The 27871-nt window shown below is 39.6% G+C and overlaps 1 protein-coding gene across 13 annotated transcripts in view; it reads right to left on the bottom strand.

Moving 5' to 3' along the window:
* Positions 1-27871, bottom strand: part of R3HDM1 (R3H domain containing 1) — a 47340-nt gene that overhangs the window by 5142 nt on the left and 14327 nt on the right. For 2 of the 13 annotated variants that reach the window (XM_083705526.1, XM_083705533.1), the window contains 16 exons: positions 27036-27114; positions 25927-25986; positions 25698-25838; positions 22784-22892; positions 22603-22698; positions 21532-21569; positions 21396-21446; positions 21049-21275; positions 16460-16714; positions 15453-15607; positions 14876-14977; positions 12951-13226; positions 11854-11977; positions 5322-5476; positions 4201-4349; positions 1030-1133 (listed from right to left, as the gene is read on the bottom strand). In XM_083705526.1, coding sequence (XP_083561652.1) covers positions 1030-1133; positions 4201-4349; positions 5322-5476; positions 11854-11977; positions 12951-13226; positions 14876-14977; positions 15453-15607; positions 16460-16714; positions 21049-21275; positions 21396-21446; positions 21532-21569; positions 22603-22698; positions 22784-22892; positions 25698-25838; positions 25927-25986; positions 27036-27114 — 2121 coding nt within the window. The remainder of the gene's footprint in view (positions 1-1029; positions 1134-4200; positions 4350-5321; positions 5477-11853; positions 11978-12950; positions 13227-14875; positions 14978-15452; positions 15608-16459; positions 16715-21048; positions 21276-21395; positions 21447-21531; positions 21570-22602; positions 22699-22783; positions 22893-25697; positions 25839-25926; positions 25987-27035; positions 27115-27871) is intronic. The other 11 variants (XM_083705532.1, XM_083705535.1, XM_083705527.1 and 8 more) reach the window with 7 other exon arrangements.

The raw sequence follows: 27871 nt of genomic DNA, 5'->3' as shown, positions 1-27871 counted from the left end.
GGCTTTTGTACATGTTGGAAGCAATTTTGCAGCCCTCCAACCTACTTTTTATATATATACTCTGCCTACTGCACAACAGTTTTCCTGAGAGGGGGGGGAACTATAGCTCATAAAGAAACAGGTATTTGTGTATCTGAAAAAGTGTCCATGCACATGAAAGCTTATACCAAGAACAAATTTAGTTGGTCTCTAAGGTGCTACTGGACAAATTTTATTATTTTTTTATATATATTTTCTAAAGAAACAAATCTCCAAAATCCCAACTAATAACATTTAGAAACCCAGAGCACATTGTTAAGCTATTATTCTTTTTCTTCCTCTTTTTACAGTTCCATTAAGAACACCAAGTACACAATGCAAAGTACCAATTGTTCTCTGAAATTATAAGGATTTACGAGAAACTTTTTGTGTGTGCTTTGAACACAAAAGCCAGACCTAGGATATGCTGAGCACCCACTGCTCTCCAGATCCTTATTTCATTCGTCTCCTTCCCTTCCTTGAAGGAACTGAAGGTGGCACATACAGGCTCTCCTTCTCAAGTTCATTCTTTCCATAACCTTGTGAGGTAAGTTAGGCCAGAACAGCAAAAATATTTTAGGCCAGGAGAGCAGACAGTTGACATCATTGCCCCAATGCCCACTTCATTGGCGGCGGCTGCTGCTGCTGCTGCTGCTGCTGCTGCCGCCAGGAAGAGGTCTATCTAATTTTGGTGAGATCCACTTCCCCAGCAGAAGGCCCACCCCTGCCTGATGCATGCCATCCCACACTGGTTGGAAGGGTGCCCGGGGCCTTCTTGATAGGGCTTCTCAGGGGTCACGGGGCCTGGAGGGGTATGGAGATAAGAAGGCAGGCAAGTCTCCATTCATGAACTTCAACAAATCTTAGAATCCAGTACATGCACTACTCACTGTATGCAATTTCACTGGACTAGGATTGATAAGCAAATAAGGTTGTTGCTTTTATTTTTTAAAAATTAGCCCCACGATCAGAGAGTGAAAGGGTCTAATGGTCACGATTCTCTTTTCACACCTGCACACTGTTGTCCTTGGAGTTGCTGGGAGTTGCAGGGCGAGGTTGCCCTAGGGAACTGTATCTGCTCTGATCCAGGAGGCTGAAGATATGCTACTGATGAGCTGCAGAAAGCGGGCCGGGGGGGGGGGCGGGGGGAGAGAGAGAGATGGAAGGAAGGAAAACATCGTGTATTAAATGCAAACTGTAGACCTCAGCCAGGATATCTGAAATTTGTGAAAGCCGCTTGTAGCATGCGATCTGATTTTGAACAGGAGAACCAATACATAATTTACTTGTTACAGAAAGTACAGCTGCGCAACCCTGCTAGTTCATACACCTGCCATCCTGGCAAAATAGGTAAAGAGGTAGCACAGGGCTGGCTAGCTGTAGCCCTCCTCCTTGGCCCCCGCAGGATGAAGAAAGCAGCCAAACCTGTGTAAGGTGGTTATCCTACAGACTGCTTGGGCACATTATTATTCCTTCCCTTTTTGCCATTTTACAATTCGTTTGTCGTTTCATAATTTGAAAAGATTTATAAGCTCTAGGGGGGGGGGAATGAACCCTACTTACAATTTATACTAATAAAATTTAAGATGAGAGGGTGAAACAGTTGCCATAGGGGAAAAAATTAGTGACTGTTCTCATTTCTCTAATCTTCTTGTGAATTATTCATGGTGTGGCTTTTGGAAAGGTGACCAGGCTTTGAAGATTGCCATTAATGCAACACATTACTGCAAATTGCTGACATTAAAAAAATAAAAGCTGCTTTCAAAGCACAACGCTCAAAGATCAAAGGAACCCTAAATATCAAATAGAACTGATACAAAGATAACCTACAGGCGAGATTTTTTCATTGTTTTGCAGGGAATATAAACCAAGTCAGAACTCTTCACCAAGGTGACCTCAAAATCTATTTCGCAGTACTTCTGCAGAATAACTGCAGATGACCAAAAAGCTGTGCAGGATACTATTGCTTTATCCTTTGAAACCCATCCATTTTACTTGATAAGGGAAAGAAATTGGCCTTAAGTGGGAAACTAATGTTGTGTTGATACTTTACTCTCTGCCCAGTGGCATATCCATGTTTGTGAAGTAAAACCATAGGATACAGTCATCTCTCGGTATCCATTTGCAGGTCCTGCTTAAAACACTTCGTCTGTTTTGTCATTAGGGAGTAATTACAGGTTTATTCATTTGTCACAAATCAGATTAATCCATCCTAATGCAGAAATCCATTGGATGATGTGTAGAAATAAGTTCTGCATTATGTCTTTCATCGCTATAGGAGAGGAAATGGTAGGGTGTGGGTTCCACAAACACAACAGGAGCTGGTAACAGGCTAAAATATACCTTCTGGACCAATGGAAAAATACAGCACACTACTTGGGCTATAATCCTATGCATACTTACCCTGGGAGTGAGCCTCTTTGAACTACATGGGGCTTTTACCTTCAAATAGACACATACAAGATTGCCCTTTTGAGACATCTTAGTTTGCCTCTTAGCACTCAAATAAGAATCAGATCGTTTCATCCATCCTTGTAGTACCGCTAGTAATAAAAACTAAATGAATGCCATTAGAACAACTATGTATTTGTTAAATGCTTGAATAAATCCAATTGAACCACAAAGCGGCTTGCTGTCAGCTCCCACTGTTTAAATCACAACCTTCTTTGTGATGGTGCAAATGAAACGCCACAATTAGGAGTAAAATTTGAGCCTAGCACGAGGTACTGCATATGTTACACAACCCCCTCACACATACACTTTGACTGGATGCAAAGGTTCAGTGGAATATGTCACATTTCCTGTGTATTTAGCCTTTTTCTGTTTTATCTGTGTTTTTGTGTTTTTATCTGTTGGCTGCCTTGAGTCCTGGTCTGGGGAAAAGGTGGGCTGTAAATAAATATATTTATAATTTTACAAAAGCTAGAGCAGGTCACCTGCAGACTGGCATAAGTGAAACAGATAGCATAGGTAATTCTCCTACTTGTCTGGGACTGCTGCCAAATTAACTCCTTCCAGAAACCAGGATTGCACAGAGACCTAAGACAGCTTGAGCAGTCAAGACACTGAGGAAATGCACTCACTATGTTATATACCAGGCATAGGCAAACTCGGCCCTCCAGATGTTTTGGGACTACAACTCCCATCATCCCTAGCTAACAGGACCAGTGGTCAGGGATGATGGGAGTTGCAGTCCCAAAACATCTGGAGGGCTGAGTTTGCCTATGCCTGTTATATACCGATGTATCATTCCTTGTCGGGGGTCTAGGTCAGAGGTAACCAGCTCCGCAGTAGAATCTGGCTATGCACAATGCTTATCAGTTTGAAACTGCAAACTCAGACCCACATCTTTGAAGCAGCTTTGCTGCTCATTTTAAGGGTTTGTTTTTAATGCTGTGTTTTCCTGCTCTCTCACCTTTTGAAAAGGTGAACAGCACATCTTAAGACTAGGAGGAGGATGGGCAAGACAGACAGCCCAGAGCAGCATTTAAAATGATGATGATTAACTCCCCATTGTGTTGTGAAGCTGTGGGGAAAGCTGTGCTGTTTCTGTGCCAGAAAAAAGGGAGTAAGTACAGTTTGAAAATGTATTATCTTTTTGCATCCTAAGTAAGCACAGTTGCAATTTTCCTGCAAGGAGGAGTGAGAACAAGGCACAGAGCATATTGCTGTAAAGTCTAAGATCCACTGAGCAAAATAAGAAATTTAAGAAAATAAATATATGCCCAGGAAGGCACTTTATGGTTTTTGAAGTTTCAGCAAACATAGAATCATAACAGTTGGGAGGGACCCTGACAATCTTCTAGTCTAACCCCCTGCAATGCAGGAATATGCAGCTGTCCCTTACAGGGATTGAAAATGCAACCTTGGCATTATCAGCACCACGCTCTAACCAACTGAGCTACATGCCCTGCACAATTACAGCACTTCTTGACTAAAATGACCACCAGACATTTCTCTTTTAATAATAAAAATAAAACAGCCTCTATGTAGGAAATTGTATTTCAGATCCTTGTAAATACATCAGCTCAGATTACTAAAGATCAATAAGTTTTTGAATGAACTGCTTTTCCTACTGCCTTTTTTTCTTGTGGATTCTGGCTTGAGCACAACCATTTTGTGGAAAAGCAGCATACAAATAATATGACCCATTCTTAAAAAAAATAATAATGTTAAACTCACCTTAAATTATTCTGTTGTCCAGATGGAATGACACTGTAGTAAACTGGCATTCCCGATGTGGATAGTCCTTGGTTAGACTGACTGGGAATAACAACTGGCTGTTGATATGTCTGCTGAGACATTCCTTGGGAACCTTGAGCCATTGAAACCTGAGGATTAGAAGAACGTTAGGATACCTAATGAAGTTTTTTTAAAAGAAAAAGAACTGACACATTTATTGTGACAACCTGTTTAGTAAACAAGGGGTGGGGAACCAGTGACCCTCCAGAAGTTGCTGGACTGCACCTCTCATAATCCCAACACATTGACCATGCTAGCTGGGGCTGATAGAAGAAGGGAGTCCAATATCAAATGGAGGGCCACACATTCCCAAGTCCTGCTGTAAACCAAGGTCCATAAATAGCCATCCTGACAACAGCTTCACGGGTCCAAGAGAGACAGCCTAGTACTTACCAAGGAGGCAAAAACCTATTGCTAGGATGAAATGCTTCAAATTATAGGTAGGGGTCCAAAATGAATGAGTTCTCATCCATACAAAGTAATTCCATTCACAAAGAAAACTAGGTGTCAGGGCCTTCCAGAGCCTAATATTCTTCCTGGTTCTAGTTTTCCAGCAGCCCCTACATATAATTTGAAGTGGTTTAGCTCAGAGGAAGTCTTAGGTCTCACTCTTGACCAGAGCCTGTGGAATGGCAGAGAGGATTTCCCAGAGACTCTGGCTCTTCAAGATGCCTATGAAAACGATGTGGAACAGTGATAGGTGAATGTCAGCTACACAAAACTAATATGCAGAAAGACAAGGTGACGCGCACTGTATTCGGCCACCTTGATTGTTCTGCAAATGGGCTTAGCTGATCTCTGGAAACAGAGTAAGCAAAATTTCTCCATTGCTTAAAATCCAAACTGAGTAACTGTGAAGCTTTAGTCTACAAATAAAATGTTTCACTTCAACAAACCATTTTGCGGCAGTTAAGAATGAAGTTTGCATACATTTGTGATAACCCTGTTCCAAAAGTGACTAACCACCCTTAGTCCTGACTAGGCAAAGCTTCAGTGTTTTAAAAAAGAATCAATTATATTTCATATTTGCAATAAGAAGACAACAACAGACAATAGCTTACTTGATAAGATGGCACAGGTGGGTACGGAACAAGTACACCTTGGATCTGATTTCCAATATTGTTTGGCTGGCCACTGACTAGATTTTGGTTCTGAGATTGCTGGACGCCAACTAAACCCTGGTAGTTTTGCTGCTGGTTAGGCATAACTTGGTAACCTGCAAATACAGAAAGATTATTATTCATTTTGACACGTTATAACAAAACATATTTATACCCCAGTTCCCTTTAGATGCTACAGCTGTAGTACAGGAATCTGTGGGTTTATTGCACAAATATGTTGTAATGTTTAAAGGATCAGCATGAGGTTGGCAGGGATAACTGCACAGGATCTGTCAACAACTGTGCAGTAAGACCCATGTCAATAGCCCTGCTCATATAATTGTGGGCCTTTTCAGATGTCACAGCAATAGCACTGACTGAACTCACAGGAAAATGAGCTCCCATGCCAGTGTTATAACATCTAAAGGGCACTATAGATAAATGGGGCAGTTTTGTTTGGACGGTTCCTCCAACGAATCATAATTAGTTGGCATGTGGCAACTTCTGCCTACTTAAGTCCAGTGCAACTATGAGTTTGTACTTCATTTTCACTAAAATGACAGATTCTATTCAGGTATACAAAGCATTGGCTTTTTGAACTTTGATTCCTTTCTTTTTTCATTGTCTCCTCGAGTAATTTTGTTTTATTTTAATCAGTAACAACACATGCATATCAAGTTGAACTAGCCCACCGAACAACAATGCAAGACAGACAATTTATCTTACTTTTGAAGGCTGAGGTGTGTGTGTTATGTGTGTGTCTGTTTACCTGGTCACAGGTCTGACTTATTTCATGAGTTGGAACAGTCCTAAGTATAAAAAGAACATGGAATATTTTGCAATAAAAGGTTCCCCCTCCTATCACCTTTTCCATTTACTGACAAGATGGTAGTTTGGAAGTCTCCCAAAGGGGTTCAAAGGACAGGAACAAGGACTAAATTCTCACTGACCTTAAGCTAAGGTACCACCTCGCTACTTAAAGGCCAAGGTATTATCAGATCACCTTAAAAGTATATTACCAGATCTTCTTAAACCAAATGCCTTCATACAGATTGACAGAACAGGCTCAAGTTTCTAAGTTACTTAAGAAATGAAGACTGAGCATAGTCTTATCAATGCCAGGTGCCTATTTTTCTTCTATTTTGAGAATAAGGTATATGGTCCCAGTAAAACTATGCATGGAGCTGGCAAGATTCGGCACTGCTCCTTTGCTGGGTGAACAGAATAAGTTAATAGAAAAGGTTCTCTTTCCCATCCAATTACTGGAAAATAATTTGCATGTGGAATGTAAAAAAAATGTACCATTCTTGTAAGCTTTTTTTTATACAGTGTAAAGCACTGGGTGCTGAGCACAGCTTTTAAAGGCATGGGATATTTCTCCAGTGAAAACCCAGCACTGTATCTGTAACATTCAAACATGTTTTATTTCAATAAACTGACACTGAGCCCTTAGAAACTCAAATTAAGACCTACATTCTGCAATATACACCTTCATCCGTTAAAATATGATCAGCTGCCCCTTTCTCTTTTTTCTGGCCACATAATGCTATCTTTTTGCTCTTCTTCCTAATTGCTCCTTTACAATTGTGCCTTCCTGTCTCCCTGGAAAATCATATAAATAAAGTAAAGCACCCAGTGCTTGAGAGGCCTCATTTCAGCTGTTGCATTATAATGTGTTTGGCATTTTTTCTCTCCTTTGAAAACATGAGGGGGGCCAAGCTACTATTTGTACTTTGAAATGGTGAATGCTGTGCTGAACTTTCAGACACTGATTTTCCAGTCCTCAGTTTCAAGGGAAGTATCACATTCCATTACACTTTGCTGTCCTGCTTTTGAAAACAAGATGTATCGCCTGTGTCAGTGCTTTGCTGTTTAATAATAATAATAATAATAATAATAATAATAATAATAATAATAATCGGTTCTGCCTAACTCTAAATAGAAGTGTTTCATCTGGACAGCCATGCTCCATTATTTACATGTGTGCATTCACAATCCCAGACAGACTGAATACAGTACTAAACCTTAGGGCTCTCCGAAAAATAATGAACCCATTCATGACACCTTGTTTTTGTTTTCCTACAAGTCTTTGCTGCAGCAAATTTATTTGATTAGTAATGAGCATGGCATAAGATGTTAAGTCTGATGAGTGGACTACACCTGTTTTCTAGGCACAGGCTATCAAATATCATGTTCATTACTAGATAAAGATTCAAAAGCTCGGAACGGAGAAGTGGATGATTTCACCCAACTTCTTGTCCTTAAGGCAGGTTTGCCTTGTACCTAAAATATTGGACGTACTATGCAAAACTACATCCTGTAGAAGCAGGATCTTTATTTCCTTATTAAGATCATATGTATGCATCAAGGAAATAAAGCATGCAATCTCTTTTAAAAGGTGAAATCAGTAATAATCTGAAGTAATTGAGTGGGACTGCAGCTAAAACACATGTTAACAATCTACTATTAAAACATAAACTTAAAAGATGTGTACAAGCCAGATTAAATATGCATGGTTGCAAAATTACAGTTTACTTAGTATACCTCCCTCCCAATCCTGTTTAGAAAAGAGAGATCCTGAGGTTTTATCATGCTCTCCTCTCAAGAGTTCTATATTTTCATATAAAATAGATGCCTGAATATATTCAGCACCTAACAAATTGTGTCCAGCAGCACTAGAACCCAGGCTATGGCATCAATGATGGCATAGAAACCTGGAAATCTACAAAAGTGCTGCAACTTCAATTTTTTAAAAAATAAATATTTCTCAGGGACTGCAGTGTAGTTGTGAAAATTATTCAGTGTCTTCTGGCACTTTCACACAGACAAAGCAAAAATCAATTTTCCATGCTGAGAGAGGAACTAGGGCAATATAAATTGCTGCTAACACACTGCCCCATGGGGTTTCAAGACACTTTCTATTTTTAGCTTCACTATTCTACCCCAGAATACCAAGTGGCATGAAAGAAATACAGCACTCAGCAGGAAAAAGAAAGGGAAGAAGCAACACCTGCTGAAATTTATTTTACAGCAGCGCTAGCAAACTGTAGTTAAAAACCTCATGCTTCCCAAAATTCAAGAGCTCTGCAAAGAACGAGAAAATACATTCTGCAATACTATCTCTTCCTTAAATAACGAAATTGTTTATAGTATCACGATCTGCATCTCATGCAATTAGGAAGAGACATAATATTTCACTAACGAAGTGCAAACCTCAAGCATGGTGAGAAAACACACAAAAAACACAGGACACACAAAACAGACCACAAAAAGGCAAAAAAAAAAAAAAAGCCTGTCAAAGATATTCTTGCCCAATGTCTGTTTCTGAACATCACCTTCCTGGTGCTTCCTTCTAGTGCCACCTAGGTAAGGACAGATGTTGCTGACCTTTCTTTCTTTATTTTCTCAAAGGGAAGAACAGTGTTTGCTCCTTGATCGGAAAGCAACAATCCAAGACAGACACACCTGAGACCCCTTTAAAAAGGAAGCCAGGAAGCAGCTGAAAAAGAGACCGGTTCACTGTGAGAAATGTAACCCTCTCAGACAGTGTTACGGCCCCGAATCCAACAGCTCATGAATAAAGCCAATCTATTGCACAATCTATCACACATACCACGGCCTGGTTTGTCACAGAGACACACATAAAACCACACATTTACTACAAAATACGTAGATATTCTGAAAATTGTTTTCAGTAATTATCTAAAATATTTAAAATGCTGCAAAGTAAAAAAAACCCACAGGTCACTGAAGATAGTGGTGAACAACAGGGAGCATTCAAAAGGGCTTATTTTTGCTTTCACTTAAAAAGAATGGGCTTAAACACTTCCGTCCTTTCACATTTTGCAGTGCGCTTGTGCTTTTTTTGTACTTACATAGATACTATTTCCTATTGCACTAGAAATCTTTAAACTCCCATACACACAGCAGGAAACTTTCCAGGCCGTTCTTCAAAAAACCTTACACTAACTTGACATTTCCTCTAAGCTTCAGCAGCTTGGACCTAATTTTCCAGCAGAGCACTGGTGGTTCCAGAAGCTTCTAAATGTGTGTATAAACTGGCACAACTCCCCAGAAACAAACCTGCTCTGGCCCTTTGGCTAACGTGCAAAACCCCTTCCGCAGGAGCAAACTGATGAGCAATGTCTGCATCCACAATGTATTGGTCATGGCAGTCTTGCCCAGCGTAAGTTGTAAAACAGGAGTGAGAATTACTGTTCGAGATGGAAAATATTTAGGCTGGGACCCATGCAACCAAGTTCTACACTGCAAAGGAAGTTTCTGCTTGCGTTTCATCAATAGCAATCCTCAATATTGTAAGGCAAACTTGCATGAGAAAACAGAGGAGAATTTTAATAACTGTGTGACATGATTGGCTAATGAGCCCTAAAATATCTCAAAGGCAGCCAAGTCAGAGACAGTATCCTTATGCAATTAAAGGAAGTATCTTGGATTAGAAGGTAAATTAAGGAATTTCTAGCCCTCTCCCCAAAAGTTTCTTGGGGCAGGGCTTCTAAAGAATGCAAGGTGGAATGCAGGGCAGGAAGAATTAGGATCCAAGCCACTGCATACATCCAAACTCTATACTTAGAAGTTACTTGCAGTCCCATTGAAATTCAATAAATCAGTGTGAAAAGTTTGTACCTATTTTTTATATTGATTTCAATAGGTCCCAACTTCATATTGATTCAAGGCAACTTGTTCAGATCTAAAATAAAGATTAAAGTAATACCATGTGCACACAAAAAGAGGGAGGGTTCATTTTAAATCTTGCTAAGATGGGCAAAATCTAACTTTAACATGGCTGTATTCCCATGTACAATGGCAAATATAAGCAAATATGATCATACAATTCTCTCTCATTCAATGTTAGTAGCCCTAAACCTACTACAGAACTACACTTTATTAGTGCCAAAATCACTGCTGAAATATAATAGATTTGAAAGGTGGTTCTTTAAAAAAATAAAATATATTATTTTCTATTAGGATTTCTTTATCATCCTTGCCCTTGTAATATTGTGGTGCTCTGTAAATGTTTTTAAACACTGCTCAATAAGAATTAGTTATGTGATTTTAAATTTGTATTTTAAAGTGAGAAAATCGTAACTTTTTTTTCTGGAATGCATGCTACCCTTCTGTCCCAAAGACATCCTCGAGGTGACTTAAAATAGTTGATATATAAAGGAATGGGTAATATTTGACTTTTCGAATGCTCAAATGCTACTTCATCCCTTCACAATGAGTCAAGGTGGCTCCTACCAATATAATCAACACAGACTTTAAAACAGGTCTTCCTGGAAGCCTTTGTGTGGGATTTGGAAGAGAGCAGACACTCTGAGTATTCTGATAGCAGCCTGATCCTTTCCTATAAAAGATCTTTCCATGTGGGCCTACGTAGATACAGCATGCCTGACCCAATGGTGTGAGAGGTATTCCTTTTCAAAGTTTTCAAAGGCGGCATTAAAAATTATTAAAACCCTTATCAACATGACTAGATCAAGGCCACAATCTCATTTTTGACAGCCCTTGCACTTCTACAGCACATATTAAAAGAGAAGCCAATCCTATATTCCCTGCTATTTATTTAGCTGCTGTGGGAATGAAAACATGCTCATTGGGAACACAGGTATTGCCAGTGGGACAAAAGCCGTAACTGTTCCTCTTCATATTCTAGAAAGTGTTTCTAAGAGGATCTGGTGTAAAGCAAAATTTCAAAAAATAAAGCAAAGCATCTGAGTCCAATTGTCAATTCTCAAAGAAGAATCCCCTTTGTACTTCTTAACAATTAATGCATGCACAAACACTAAACCATACTGAAGTACAAAACTTCTTGACAATAGAGCTCAATCTGCAAAAAGTAAGGGTGTCATTGTATTAAAACTACCACCTATGACTAAACGAGGTTCAAGAAACAGCAGAAAACACACAGAAAAGTCTAAGCCAAAATGTTAGTTTTATGCGATTTTGAGGATGAAGACTCAGAGAAACATCAAAAGCCAAGGGCAATGGGAGATAAACTTGTTCACCATAACTCAGGATCAGAGATATCTTATCTGAAGAATTTCTGAACAAGTTTAAGGTAAAAACCTATGGAGCAATGCTACAGTTACAGTATAAATTGCACAAACTTGAGAGTTGAAAATTGAGGAGAACATCAATCCATGTCAATTTGGACTTTTGTTAGAAGTTCTTCACATTGCCAAAAATGGATTGAAGAGAATGAGTGTTCAAGGTTATGTTTTCCAAACAAATAATTTACTTCCCACCCTCTTTTCTTGTGAATCCGGTAACTTAGGATTTATCAGCTTGAACAATTTAAAAGAATGCATTTTCACTTCAAAGCACTTCAAAGCCAAAAAAAACCCTTACTTTATTTGTAACAGACCTTTCAGGCTTTCACAACAACACCGCATTCCCTCCTGCATTACACAGCACCCTGAAAAAGTCCATGCATTTGGGCTATAGGGGGTGGGGAGGGGGAGAGACCACCAACCTGTCTGCTGTGCAGGCTGTGGCAGTGGCTGGTTTTGCTGTGTGTTGTAATGAACAGAAGTAACTGGCCGATACTGCTGACTGGAGTGTGGATACTGGCCTGGAGCGCAGTAACAGGCTGGCATCTAAAAAGGAAGCAACATGTTGAAGATTCATTTATATGCTTCTATAATTGAGTCAAGTCCAACAGCATAAAATGATGGCAGATAAATAAGAAAGCATATAAGCATACACATACACACACTCAGAAAAGCAAGTCTAGTGAAAAATAGGAGGAGTGGGGTTATTTAAATGTTTAGCTGCTGAACAGCATTATCTCTTGGTGAAATTTTAACATGCATTCATTGTATCCAGCTTTAGATCCAAAACAGCAAACAGACACAATGTGGCTCCATGCTTTGTCAGCTGATGTGATAACCGAAGTATTGGGTTGTATCAGGCATGGCCAAACTTGGCTTTCCAGCTGTTTTGGGACTACAACTTCCATCATCCCTAGCTAACAGGAGCAGTGGTCAGGGATGATGGGAATTGTAGTCCCAAAACAGCTAGAGGGCCAAGTTTGGCCAAGCCTGGGTGGACACAATGAGCATGATTAACCTAAGTACACTTATTTCAATAGGGTTTTTTTCTGAATATGACTTTGTTGGATACAATCCATTATCATAAGCAGAGGAGGCTCTTCTGGAAGTCTCAACAATAACAAGATACAGGCTAAGTACTGTAGTCTCACTTAAAGTACGTATTGTTTAGGTCAAAATACTGTATTACAAATATGTCAGTGGAACACCTATGAGGCTTTATTTTAACTATTGTAATGCACACATGGTCCTTTTAAAGAACAGAAGACTCGCATATGTAATAAATATGCATCAACTTCTAATTCTGCTAAAATTAAGCAAAAACAAAGTTAATACTTGTTGACAGCAAGGGTCCTCTAATTCTTTCTGTGATTGAAGCATGAAGTTCAGATTGCTTCCACATAAATTAAAGGAGTGGGAGGAAGAGGAAGCCCTACACAAAGCCAGATTCAGTTTAACCAGCAGTTAATATGAACTACACCTTTGACATTGTCTGGTAATAGTACAAAGCTCTCTCTACCTGTGGCATTGGTTGCTGCATATATCCCTGTTGCTGAAGAACTTGCTGGTTGACAGGGTGGCTGGATGCACTGTAATTAGGAGTAGGAACAGTTTGGCCAGGGGGTGGCGGTGGGGCTGGTGGAGGAGGTGGGGCCGTTGCTATGATGAAACCAGATTGCTGTGGAGGCTGAAGGACAACCGTGGACTGGAACATGGTGGCATGAGGATCAGCAGCTTCCCCAGATGGCTGTCGGGAGAGACTCATATGGCTAAATTGGGATCCTAGGTTGTCTTGCTGAAATAAGCAAAACAGTAAGAGTTATTCCTCTTTCGAATGCACGAGAGGAGATAGCACTGTTCGATTAAAACAACAACACACAACTAAACATGAAATAGTGAAGTAGCCTCACATAGCAGCTTAAAAGGGAAAGCTTTAAGACAAAGGTAACATCTCCTTAGCAGTAATAAGTAGAAATATGGGAAATGACACACAAATTTTATACCTACAGCAAGAAACACAAACTTTAATGTTTGTAAAAGCTGTGCTCAGTGTGCCTGGTAATACTTTCTGGTGCTATTGTACCATGGAAATATTTGCCAACAGATACAGATGCAACAAGCTGGGGAACCTTGGTGGGAGGGAGGCACGGAAATCTGGCTATTTTGTGTATGAGAAGTTCAATTACGCAAAAGAGCAAATTAGAGTTTGTAACAAAAATGACATTTAGTAGCCAGGACAAATCACCTGCCCATTCAACGAACTTGGTTTTAAATATGTTGGGAGTGGTGTGTGTGTGTGTCTGTGTCTGTGTCTGTGTCTGTGTCTGTGTGTGTGTGTGCGCGCGCACACACACACACACACACACACACACACACATATTATATATAGGGCAGGATTCAGCTAACTAGTGCCACTAGCAGAAGTGCACACAAGGACTTCCACTAATGCAATGGGGCTTTCCCGTTCATCTGATTTGAAGTTAAAGCATAATTCTCCAAGTAGAAATGGACGAGAAATTCATCCAGTTTCTTTTTAATGCAAACATACCAAATTCACACTTCCTGAATCAATACACAAACCAAAGTGCAACTTATCCTTTGAAATTCACACTTCTCCAAATTTTGCAATGCGGTTATCCAACAAACAAATGAACTGCACACAAAAAATTATATACTGAGGGGAAATGAACACAAGAATGAGAGTACTGGGAGAAATTAGCATGAAAATGCGTGCAAATATTCATGCGGTCCTTTAAAAAAACCACAAACTGATGCAGAATTGGGTGAACTGAACTTTAGGCGGAAAAAGCAAGAACTGACAGAATCTGAAATTTTCAGATTCATCCAAAAGACTGCAATGAAGGACTCCGATATGTGGAGAATCTTACCTTGCATCAGGAAGCTGGATGTCTATAATTTTGAGGAATGCAGCTAAGCTGCAGCACTCAAAAACGGGGGGGGGGGGGAGAGAAACTCTGGTACCCATCAAACATTAAAGGGTGGCAGAAAGCTTTTTATTGCAGTGGGAGATGAGCGAAAGCAAAACATCTTAGGAGGTTAGTCAAAGAAATAGGTGGGCGGGGGGGGGAGGGAGAGAGAAGGAAGGGCCCTAACAAAATAAAAAATATTCAAGGGGTACAAACAAATACTGTTTGGCTGAGAAAAAGCAATGTCAAAGAAGGGTTTTTTTAAAAAATCAAGAATGCAATTGTTTTTGTGCACACAGCTTGTTTTTAACTTGCAGGTAAACTTCCAACGAACTCAGGACAGGATTATTTCCTTCCTTGAACCCTTTTTTGTGCTCCCCAGCCCATGCTGAATTACCTTGGATGCCACAGCCAATCAGTATTTGCATTATTTATTATGCATGCACATCCCAACACATGAAGCTAAGTCTATAAAGATTCTGTCATGCACAGAAGAGGTGAGTAGAAGGTATTGTACCACAGTGTATTGCTGGGTAGACGAGACGGGCAGGAGCGGGGGTGGATAAGTGACTGTGGAGAATTGAACAGGCTGTGAAGAAGGCTGAAGAGGTCGGATAGGCTGAAGAAGTAACAGTGGAACACACACCAGTTAACAACAGAGTAAGAAGAAATGGAAGTGGCAGTATTTCTCTTCTTTTGGGGGGGGGGTAAATTTATACAAAATCAAGAACATCCTCCATATTAATTGTGCAACTAAAAGTAAATTTGACACAAGACTCAGATTACCTACAGTAACCCTAAAGATAAGCGTTCCTCTATCTATACGTGTGACTTGCTTCATAAGGATGTCCCACACCACATTAAGCAAGACGGATTTGTAAGATTCTTAGCTCTTAAAATCTTAGGCACACACATTGCATATGTAACCACGACAGGTTGTCTCACTGCTTTAAGAAAATGCAGTCGCTTGGAACAAAAATTTGTCCCCCCAAGTCATGAATAGGACAGCACCACCTTTCCCCAACTAATAGCCACAACGATCGACCGTTTTCCAAGAGCACTCAGTCAAGCATTGCATATTTTGGCATGTGCACCTGTGATAGGATGTGATTGGTTGCTGGCTGTTGCTGAGGTGGTAGGGGAGGAGGTGGCTGCTGAGGAGGTCCAGGCACTTGGTTTCTAACAGGCTGCTGAGGCATAGGAGGATTATACACAACTGGAGTGCCATCTGGATTAATGAATGGCTGACCTAGAGGACCGAGATGAAACACACACACATTATTCAGCAAAAGGCAATTTACCGGCAAAACAAAACATAGCATTACAACCACTGCCTATTTTCAAGAGACAGCGCTGCTGTATAGTTTATTCCTCAAGAGGACAAAAGGGTTTAATAGCAGGCGTCAAAGCAAGGCTTTTTTTGTGGGAAGATTAAGTGGGAAAGTGAAGGCTTTGCAGATGGTCTCCCTTTCAGACACTGTTCAGCTTTAGCAGCAGAACCGTATCACACCCCTTCACTCTCAACTGAAGGTGGCCCAATAAAGGACTACTGTACATTTATTCCTATCTACAGACCAACCTAGGTATAGAAGGTATTAACAGAAAAAAGTAATTTAAGATAATAAACCAATTGCAGCATCTATACTTGTCAATTCCACATTATTATTATTATTATTATTATTATTAATTCATGTGCCATTTGAAAATATTGTACGCACAAGAGCTCGTCATGAGGCAGAAGAGCATCATCTGATGAGAAATCTTCACTATTCCCCACTGTTTGTACATCAGGGTATATAACATTACAATTTTACAAAGTCCTCTGAGGAGGTGTTAAAATACATGTTGCTGCAAAATTAGGAGAAGGGGAAATCAGGCTGGGAGGGTGGGGAGGGAAAGGCAGAAAGATCTTTGTGATCTTCAGACGAAGGGTGGGATATACATTTAATAAATAACTGATAATAATATTTTTTATTTATTTATTTTCTTTTACACATTATTGCAAGTTAAATGTTATTGTTAAAAGGAAGGAAAAGGGAAGGAGAGAGAGAGAGACAGAGAGACAGAGACAAGGCACAGACATCCACGGCTGGATACCAACCTGTTTGAGGGTTGATCAGAATACTTCCAGGTGGTATGCCTGCCGCTTCCAAGGGAAGCAAAAAGAAGCTACTGCTAGGAGGCGCCACTTGCCCACTTATGCCACCGTCAAAGGGAAGGGAACTACTAGTGCTGACAGTTGGATAGACGGCAGATGTGCCATGAGAAGGCTGGCTGAGAGCTGTGACTGGAAGAGGCTGCTGGGTGTGAGAAAGAGAACCCGTGGATGACCCTACACTACTAGAAGACTCTGAACCTAGGAGAGGAGTAACGAGAAATGAATTTCACCTAGAGACAGAATAATAGTCATGCACATTTAAATAGGCAGGTTGTTATTAAATGCTTAACGCTTTTAAATGCACAGCCTGGAACTACAGCAGCTGCCCCGCCCCGCCCCAACCCCTGCAGCTTCTCCTGCAGCATCAGCTACAAGTGCATTCCAGGAGAGCAGAGGGGCCTGCCCTAAAGCTGCCCCAAACTTCTGCACAGGTTCGCTGCCCTCATGCCGGGCATGAGAAAAATAAAGCAGAATGGCAACACACCATGTCTTATTCCCTCCCACCCACCCAAAAAAAGGTTCTAATCAATGGAGCAGTAGGCTGAGAAATCTGAGGCAACCAAAGCATGCAGAAGCAATCTTCAAAAGAGACCATGTACTACCATTAGATCCCCCTCTATCACATACATAGCCTACAACACAGTTTATCTACAGCATTGGGTGGGGGGACTCTGAGGCTCCTGAGCTCCAGCACATCAGCCCCAACCAGCAAGGCCAACTGTCAGGGGAAATGGAAATTGTACTGCAACAACAACTGGAAGGCCACAGGTTCCCCATCCTTGATCTACCGCACCCTCGCATCTCAGTCAGTGAATTAGGTATCAAGATGAAGCTAATCTTAAGGGGAAGTCAATACTAAGCCAATGTTGATGTCAACAGGCAATATTAAGAACGTGTTTAACCTATTACCAAAATGGGACTTGGCATACCTCAACTTTAGCTTTAATATTTCAAATTCTGTAATAAAAGTACATATATGAGATGCAAGAATAAGTCAGCAGCTTCTGTATAGTCTTTAAGGTGATAAATATCTGAGATGAAGCCAACATCTTTCATTTTAAATGGCTCTGGTGAGCCAAGATTTGTCTTTTTTTAATGAACAATTGCTCCTCACTGAGAAGAGCTCTCACTCTGATTGCACTTTTCATCTTCACACAGCAGATAAAAATTTATGGTACTAATTTTGCTTTTCAGTTGTGGCTGAATCAGTATGCTGCAAGCGTGTCTGCAAGTGTACCTTGCAACATGATGCAGCACTGATGAAACTGTGGAAAGAATTTTTACTGGCTTTCGTAGCATTCTAAATCAAGCCACATGCTAGGAAAACAATTAACAATTTATAAAATGGTATAATCTTCAAGATTTCAAATTTGATTGACATCAGCATAATTAAAGCTAAATCTGCATCCATATTAGAATCATTTTTCAGTATTTTAGAGGTTTATCGTTTGTGTGTTTGCTAGCTTGCACTCATTTGGGAAGAAGAGCAGGATAATCTTCTTCTTCTTCTTCTTCTTCTTATTATTATTACTACTACTACTACTACTACTACTACTACTACCACCAGGAATCCATAGTCCAAAATGTCTGGATAGCACCAAGTTGGCTACTCCAGATTTTCTGTGAACTAGTATGTTACATATGAAATCTGAATACCTAAAGCTTTAATGCTTTCGTTTTGGTGCATCAGATCAATGTAGGCGTGACCCACTGGTCTATTTCTGGAGGATCATTCACTGACTGTAGGCTGACTGCAAATAATGCTCGACTAGTTTATTCATTTATCTGATTTTTATGCTGCCGTTTTGCTCAACTGGGAGCCAAGTCAACATAATTAAACCATCAACTTAAAGTATATAATTAAAACCAAGCAACATAAAATTACATTCGTAACATCAATCAAATTATATTCAAACTGCCATTTAAAATCAAGCAACAACCTAAAAGACTACAATCTGATCCAGCAAGGCACTTGTTATGTTCCTAAGCAAGACTGCAGACTCAGGACCGCTTGACACAGATTGCTTGTACCTTAACTGTGAAGAGATCCTGTGTACGTACTCTTGCTTTGAAAATTTAACACACTGTGGGTGACCGCTGAGATTCCAGCAAAAAACAAAAGTGCTCCCGGGACTGAAGTTAGTGCTTTCCTAATGAATTACCCAACTTGTTTCTTATAGGGCCAACCTAACTATAGGATCTTCTAACATGCACAGGTATGCACTCACTTCACAACAGTGAACATTTTGCACAAGTTTAAAAGTTTTATTTTATACCTGTGGATGCCTATTAGGAAGTTCCGAGAGGGAGAAAATGAGTGTATTCTAACAACTAACACAGCAAAGAACTGGAAGGACCAATCCTGGAGAACTACCAAGGAAAATATTACAGTACTGTAGCCTCAATACTATGGGAACATCGTTGTGAAATCCAAACATCAAACAGTGGCTGTTTTTCTTGCTAGACAGCAGTAATGGAAAGGGCTCTTGTACATTGCTGTGCCGGTAACCTTAATTTTTTATGTGAAGAAACTCTCCACAAGAGACTGAGCACCATCACCAACAAATATCCTATTCCTCCCACAACATGGCCTATAGATTGATATGTAGGGCTATGTCCAAACTCAGCGTTGAATTGTAAAGCAGAGATGAGATGGACCCTGTGAAATTAAGAGAAGGTTGGAACATTGGAAGTTCTGCAAATGCCCTGCTGCCTTTCACATTGGAATGCTGGAACATTGGAAGTTCTGCAAATGCCCTGCTGCCTTTCACAGTCATATCACAAAAAAGCTCTTAACAGCCTCCATCGAGTGAGGCCACAAACCATGTTTCATTGACATGTTCTCCTATAAGACCCAGAGATCAACAGCTTTTGCTAACATCAGGAGGCTAAAAAAGTAAAATAAAGATAACTAAGCAAGCTGACTTTCATGACTGGTACTTTGTGTTTCAGAAAGGACATGCACTACTACAGATTTAGGATAATTCAGAGCTTTACACTCCCAGAAACGAAAAGTTGATAACTGCTTAGCTGGCAAAGAACATAGTTTCCAGATCACCTGTATCCATAGGAAGATATATTTTAAAACTGGTTCCCATTAGCAGGACTGAGCCTGCTAGCTCGCACCTTTTGTCAAATGAAGTTATTCCTTAAATTCATGCTTAACAAAAAAATTATTTCATCTTATTTACTTATTTAATTTCTATAAGCGAAGCAAAACTTGATACAGAAGATAATTGCCTTCAATAGGAGATAGCCTAAATGTAGACATAAAAAATAACAAACTGCTTTCGTCGGGGAAGGCCTGTAACTCAGTGGCAGGACAACTGCTCTGAATGCAGAAGGTCCCAGATTCAATCCCCAGTATTTCCAGGTAGGGCTGGGAAAGACCCTTATCTTAAATCCCAGAGACCCGCTGCAAGTCAGAGTAGACAATACTGAACTAGGCAGTTGCCCATGGGAGGCAACGCTGGCAGGGTTGTTCACCTGGCTTCCCAACACTGAACATCACTACCAATTACCAAGAGGGAAAGGGGGAACAGTGAGACAGCAGGAAAGCTCAGCTTGTCCCAGCCCAGAAGTGCAGAAAGCTGTGCTGGGATTTGGGCATGGGTGGCCTGCGCTCAAATCCCTGCTTTATAGACACTGGGTCACAACTGTCTCAATCAATCCCGGCTCACGTATTTGCTTCAAAGGAAAGTACTTGCATAAGTACTTATGTACATTAAATCCAATGTGTGTTTTATCTTACATGAAGAGTACACTTGCCATTTGAAACCTTACACCAAGAAATTCTCAGCCAATCTTATGAAACTGGCTATTGTAGTTATTCCCCGCAAATTTTTTGCTTATGTCTAGGACCCCACAGTGTTATTGAAGTGAAAACTTTCCAATCTAAATACGTCAGGGACATACTGTAATGTTAACTGAATTTCAATTCCTTGATTGGCACTTTATACTGTATGTCAGGCTTCATTATATTGCCCACAGTAATTAATCAGGACCAGTTGGGTTAATGCTGACCCAAATGCCTTGCCTAACCAGATAGTTCCAAATATGTTGCATAATCAATGGCTTCTAACATGGTTTTTTTTTTTGGGGGGGGTGGTTACTGACTCAGGTGGCAAAGGTGGGTAAAGCCATTGCCTTTATTCCAGCTGCAGTGGGATAACAGTGGGCCTTGCTTGTCTTTTTATAACAACAGAAACTTAATCACTATATCAGGAATGGGGAACCTGTGGCCCTCCAGATGTTGCAGGACTCCCAAATCTCATCAGCCCCAGCAAGCAATGAATGACCAGTGGTAAGGTACAATTGGTGTTGTTGTCCAATGACATTTGGAAAGCCACAGATTCCTAACCACCACACTACAGACTTGTTTTGCAGCAAAATGCTATTGCAATTAAGCCAAAGCAACTCTCCTCAAAATAATCTCTGAAAGGGCGGAGGACTACTTTTTGCAAAAAGGGGGTATATTTTCTCCTTAGATATTTGACACATGTACACATTAGCAGATTGTTTGTCACTCATACCTGTCTTAGATAGTCTGCCTGTGCTTTTGCTGCTTCCAGTGCTATCGCCTCTTGTCAGAACAGAGATCCCACTGAAGCTGCTGGCTTTGGTCACAGCTGGCTTCAAATTGCGAAGGGAGCTATCAGAGTCGGTGCTGCTCCATGGACGGGATTCAGAATACTTTAGCTCATTGTCTGTACTGCTTTGAAGGCTGTTGGTTGACCTCCCTGAAGCATCCTTATTGACCCTGCAATTCACCAAATTAGCTTATAAAATACAGGGATTATTTGCAAAATCAGGGACAAGAAAAAGTGAAATACGTGCAAAATACTTTGGGATTTTTTTAAAAACCCAATTTATTCAATACCTAAAGATCTGCCGCCTTTGCTGGGTACTATTGGCTTCTTCCTCCTGGATTCTGTTGGCATGTTCAATAAAACAGTAGCTTAATATTTTATTAGAAAAAGCAAATAAGAACTTGTTTAAAAACTGATTTCTCTTACCTTTTGTCAATAATGTAGTTCTCTTGGGAACACAGCGACTGAGGAAGAAACAGTGTAGAATGAAGATCACCATTGCTAACTACTGTATTATCAATCCCAATGTGACAAATAATATGACACACACGTTTAAATGTTTTTGGTCACCTGTAATAAATAGCCCATACTACCCAATAATGGTTCACAAGTTAATAGTAAGATTATAGCAAGCCATGTCACACACTAGCCTAGTCTACTCCTAATGCTAAGCCATGGTAAGGTGCTGGCTGCTTTTTTCATCATATTGTACAAAATTACAATGATACGAAAGAGTCGGAACGATTAAGAATCACCATATGTACAGGTGGATATCTGAACTCATTTTAAATAATGGTAAGATGATTTATGCTTAACGAACAGCAATACAGAGATCTTCACTCCCTCTGTAAGGGCAGATCAGGATTGTAAGGAGGTGTTAAGGTTACCTTGACAAAAAGCAATGCAACCTACACCCTCCACATTGGCACATGCCTACTATCCCACACTCTTGTCACAGAAGTAGCATGTTATTTAAAAAAATCCACATCCCATATTATGTAAAAAGTGAACAAATGCCTCCCCCCACCTTCATGTCTCTACTGCAAGTTTCTCAGAAATAAAAAATATTGTTGAAAACCTTAAGATTCCAAGAAATTAATATGGACATAAGTTTTATTAGAAACAAGGGAAACTGGACAGCAAGTCTTAAAACATCCAGAATTTAACAAGTCCTCAGGGGACAGCTGGCCTGATTAGTTTTTATTCCTCAGTCTGTTATCCACCACTCCTTATTTGGCGTAAATTTTCCTTATCTAAAGGTCTAGAGGTGGAGAAGAATAGCAAGTTGCTTGTTAGTTTCCAAACCAACTGAATGCTCCCTCAACACACTGCTGAATGTTAATGTAGTAACAGCATTTTTATGAGCTTTACCCAATGCGTATCAAAGTGATTTAAATATTCAAGTATTATAAACAAAGTACTATATAACAATCTAAGGTCACGGTAGTCATACATAGTCAAAGATGCTATGAATGTTCCTTGTAATTTAATACCTACATCTTGTGCAAATATTCGTTCTCTAGCTCTCTGGTATTCTTCTTCTCGTTCTTCTATAGATTTGCTTCTTCTGTCATCTTTTAATCGTATTCGCATCTAAATTAAATAAGTTATTAATTGCCAATTTCTATTGCACAATGCAAGCGTGTAGTCAAGACAACTATATGAGTTCAACATTTACCTGGTTATCATCTTTGTCTAGACTAGAGTTCTCTCTTTTAAGGATGTAGCGCTTTTGAAAATCTTCACTTTTTTCATCTTTTATATGTTCACAAAACTTCTGGTCAGGTCTTTAAAAAAAAATGAGTAAGATAAAATAAATCATGACAGGTATGAAAATGTTTTAAAGTGTGTGTACCTTTAAATCTGAAGAAAGTACAACTCTGAGAACACACTTGGGATACTGCCCTGGATACAGCTTTTGTCCTAACACCTTCATTTTCTTTGATCTATTTTTTTGCAACTAGTGAAGTTTATGCACTTGTGAGAGCACTGATGTCCCTTCATTTCATATGTTTATTTGAATAAATTGTATTGAGGCATACAGATACTAAGTAAAGCTAACAGCAGAATAAACATTTAATTTGTAAATGGGAATTCTAAACCCATTCACAAATAAGAAATTTATTTGGGGCCTTGCTATCTACACACTGTGGTACACTAGCACACATGTTTTGCAATTTTTTTTCATTTATTTTCTACTCTAGAGATTTGCATAAAAGCAAGGATCAAGTTAATTCCTGAACTGTATTATAATTAAATGAAATACTTCCCAAACTACCTAAGAGTTACTGGATGCCCAAATGTAATTAGCAGGCACTTCAGAGAACCTTTAGACTGTCTTACCTCTTTTCTCTTAAAGGTCCCTGAATTTACTGCCCTGCAATCACCACTCCACTGAGTCGTCCCAGTGTGCACTGGGTTGATGATGTCATTAACAGCACTGATCGGCACTGGAGCGGGGAATCTGCCTATGAGGAAAAGGCAAGTTGGGTTTTATTCAATATGGAGCAGACCTCCAAGGTTTTCTTTTAAAATTCTTATTTTACATCCCAAATGATTTAAAATAAGAACATTGAAAACCTTTTAAAATAATTTACATAGTCTATAGGTTATATGAAATGCCTGCTAATTATTATTGGGGCTTCCAGAAAGCAGCCTATGTTTTTTGATATCAAAAGTTATTTTCACAATAAAAGGGCTCATCTGTTACTGTAGCTCATTCTCCAACTCACTAAAGTCTTCATTAACCAGTGTCAAAGTCATTTTACAACAGGGAAGACAACAAAGAGTATAGCAAGCAAATATATGTAATTGTTGAGCACATCTTGCATAAGCACATCTTAAATAAAGTTGTGTTGTTTTTTTTAATGTTGTATGTCTGTTTCATTTTACAGACTGAAAAGATGGAGTTACAAATATGAGATAATTATTTCCAAACACAAAAAATAATTGTGGGAATGAAATGAAAACCCTCATAACAGCTAGTAAGTTCCACTTTTCTGCAATACCATTTTCTGAGCAAATATAGCTGCCACCCAAAGACAAAGAAAAAACTTATGGTATATCAGCAGACCACAAGGTGCTTGTGACTCTACTGTTATACAGATGACTAATTTGTGGGTGAGCAATGGAACTGTGTGTTCTCTAAACTAGCTCCTCTTCCCTAAGAGGCAAGCTATACTTTAACTCAGTAGTAAGGTGTCCCTCATCCGGCATGAGAGATGCTTCCAGAAAACCTTCAGCAATACCCATGGCTCCCTTACTTCTGCATAAAATGACCTTTGTGGATATTACTTGTGACTTTCTGATCAGGCATCTACATGGTAAGTGAGGGTTAACCCTCCTGTATTCAAACTCTTACAGAGCAGAAATATTTCTAGGGGTCTTCTACATGGGAGCAACTATATGAGAATCAACATCTCATTGAACACAATGGCTTGGTGTAAGGCTCCAAAAGGAAAAGAGGCCCACTGCCAGTTTCCCAATGAAATCAAATTATTACATATGAAGGTACTTTGTCTACTGTTCTTGCTGAACTCTTCTATTTGTGCAAAACGTTGCATGCTGTCTTTGACTTTGGCTGCCATACTTAACCCCCAATTTGACAAAGCATTTCAGCACCTTTAACGCTATTTTTAAAAGACCAGGAAAACAAATTAACACAAAACAAATTAACACAAAAAGTGCTGCACCAAGACCAGAAGACTTTCATGTATGATGTGAATGTAGGGAAGAAAGTTGCTGAAATTATTAAGCACAATTACTGTGTGTGAGCTGCCACCAATACCATCAAAACTGAAGACTTGGTTCCCAGGGTTGGCATTAATTATTGTTTCCTCTAAATTACTACAGCTAGAAGAGAAATGTTTCATAAATGGGGGAATATGGAAATCCCAGAGGCAAATGACTGATTGAATGACGTTTGGCATATATTGTACATGGAAAAGCTTGTGCATTTTGTTTGATTTCAAGAAGGGAGATCAAGGTTGTCTGATGAAAGAAACTGTGTGTCAAGTTAGAACTAATCTGTTAAATATTACAATATTTGTTTTCAGGATAATACAGCAAAAGACCCTTTTTGTGGTGTAGATAGTTACTGAAGACTCTGTTATTTTATGAATAATGTGTGATTTGTGCATAACAATTACAGAATAACAAAGAAAAACAGGTAGTGCAACAAAAAGCTAGCTCTAACCCAATTATACATTTTAATTGTCTTGCCTGCTGTAACCCTTCTACTTTCAAGATCCCAGATTTTTACAGTTCAGGAATAAGAATTGTTCTCACAAGATGGAGGAACAGCAGCACTGGAGAGATTTCTAGATAGTCAGAGAATGAATAGTGACACCCTCACCCCAGACACTGAAAATAGCTTTCATTTATCATGATACCCACAAAATTAGTGATCCCTTTGATTTGAAATACAATCATGTTTTAGGGATCACCTCTAGGAAAAGAGGAATCCTTTTTAAAAAATGAAATAAAAATAGATATTCACTAGATTCTACCTGGGTCAGTAGACTAAAACATTCCATCATCCAGACAACTGGACTGCTAGATTAATGAAGAATAAAAAAAAAACCCTAACTTACATTCTGGTATTGCTGGTTTTATTTACTATAACCGACTTCCCACTCTGGTCCACATTGTGCTCCAGTCCAAAGTAAGCAGCCACTCTGTGCAATAACATTCTATGGTAAGAGGTCATGGGGGGGAATTTCTTTCGAGGGATTCTGAAAAGTAGCATCAAGTTTTAGTTTTACTTGAGTTACTACACCGTATATAATAAAAACTTCTTCAAAACCAGCAAGTAGCACTTACTCGTTATTACCAATGAAATCTAAGATTTCCTGTTCCAATTTCAGCAGCATCATTCTGTCCCTAGAAACCAAAAAACACAGGGGTGAGACAAAGGAGGTAGTCCAACAGAAGACAATAGTGCTTCCAGATGCTGTAATATAATAAGTGTATTATGCAAGAATACTATTTGTTCTATTAAAAATGATTCTATGATTCTAAATCACAAATGTATTAAAATATATTAGCAAGCAGAGCTTAATAAAGCCATGGCCCAGCTCTGCCATGGATAGGGGGGTAGGGGGGTTCAGGCAAATTGTTGGCACAACAACTGAGCCCAATGATATTGCATGATAGTTTGTCTTTGGATCCAGTGGATCCTGGACTAGCTCAGCCTTGGAAAGCCTTATTTGGCAGGTAGAACAAGGAGCCCTGCCCTAGTGGAGTAATGCTGGTGTTGTTCCACCCAGGCAAAGCCTGGCAGAGTCTCTCTGCTCCCAGGCCTCCCCTCCCAAAAAATGGTTTCTTGGTGTAAACAACAAAAGCCACATGAGTTGCAGCCGAGGCAATTGCTGTAGATAAAGGATCGCCAACACGTTTCCCTCCAGATGTTGTAGCACTACCGTTTCCATCAGCCCCCGCCAGCTTGCTAGCTGTGGTCCAGCAACATCTGCCGGGGTCCACATTGGCTTCCCCTGCTATAGCCCCTGCTTTCCATCATATTAGCCATCACTTATGTAAGTTTCTGTACTGATTTCAGCAGATAATCATTCAGACAAAGCTATCTTAAGATATGAGTAAAGGGAATGGAAATAATCATTTGAAGAAGTAGGCTTTGATGCAGCAGGATACAGAAATATAAATATTTTAAGGCTTTACACAAGGCATCCTAAAGCAGTGATTCCTAATTGGGGTCTGCGTAACCCACCCATGGCACCATTCCATACCCCTCAGCTGTCCGGGTCATGTGAAAAACTTACATTCAAAACTTATTTCCATAGTTATGAGCTAATTGGGAACCACTGTCCCAGAGCAATATTTGAGGCACTTACTAGTACCACAAACTAAAATGAGTAAGAAAATTTGAATTTAATAAATTTGAATTTAAAAACAACAAACTACCACCTCTTTACCTGGGATTATTTTTCAACGTATTTACTAAAAACTCATGTAGATCTATACCAGTTGAGTCTGTATATTCTTGGCTAGAATCTAAAAAGAAAAAAGAAAGAAAAATCCAGAATTGGAGAAAATATATTAATTATTTTAGTAAAATATATTCCTTATATGTTAAGAGCTGTCCTTTTTACATATTAATAAACAGAACACCACATTTGGAAGTATAGTTGCACACCAGCTAAGAAACGAAGGGGGGCACACTTTCTGCCAACTCCCCCCTCTATACCCCACACTATTCCTAAGGGTCACCCAAACATACCAGGGGTAATCCCCTTTGAAGACAGGGGGTTGGTTTGGCCAACCACATCTTGGTTTAATAGCCAATATATGAACATGTCTTTGGAGCAGACAAGAAACCCCTTTACTCCTTCCTTTGTGAAAGCCAACAAGCAAGAAAGGAAGTCTTGAGCTAACTATAAATTTCCTTTTTTGTCCAAACCAGGAAACTATGGTTAATAGTTCCAGAATAAGCCAGAAAATTAAGCCAGCTTTAAACCATGGTGTCATATCCCAGCTTGTTCCCAAGTTGAAAAACATTGTTTCCCAATTGAGACAACTTCCTGGGTTGTTTGTTCTCTTGCTCATATAAAAGGAGGGGGGGGGAGACCACAAAGTTTGTTCATATCTTGGGTTATTAAGTAGAGATGTGATTATCCAAACATGGCCACTGAAATCTTACGTCTGAACAAACATGCACAGAATCATACAATAAATTTGGCGACGGCCTAGTTTTTGTCCTTGGCCTTTCCCCAACCTTCTGGCTTCTGAATGAAAGAGGGAGTAGATAAAA

This window comes from Podarcis gaigeae, assembly GCF_964106915.1.
Source record: "Podarcis gaigeae genome assembly, chromosome: 1".
Classification (NCBI taxonomy): domain Eukaryota; kingdom Metazoa; phylum Chordata; class Lepidosauria; order Squamata; family Lacertidae; genus Podarcis; species Podarcis gaigeae.
Note: the sequence above shows the minus strand (reverse complement) of the source record. Positions and strands in the feature narration are given on the sequence as shown.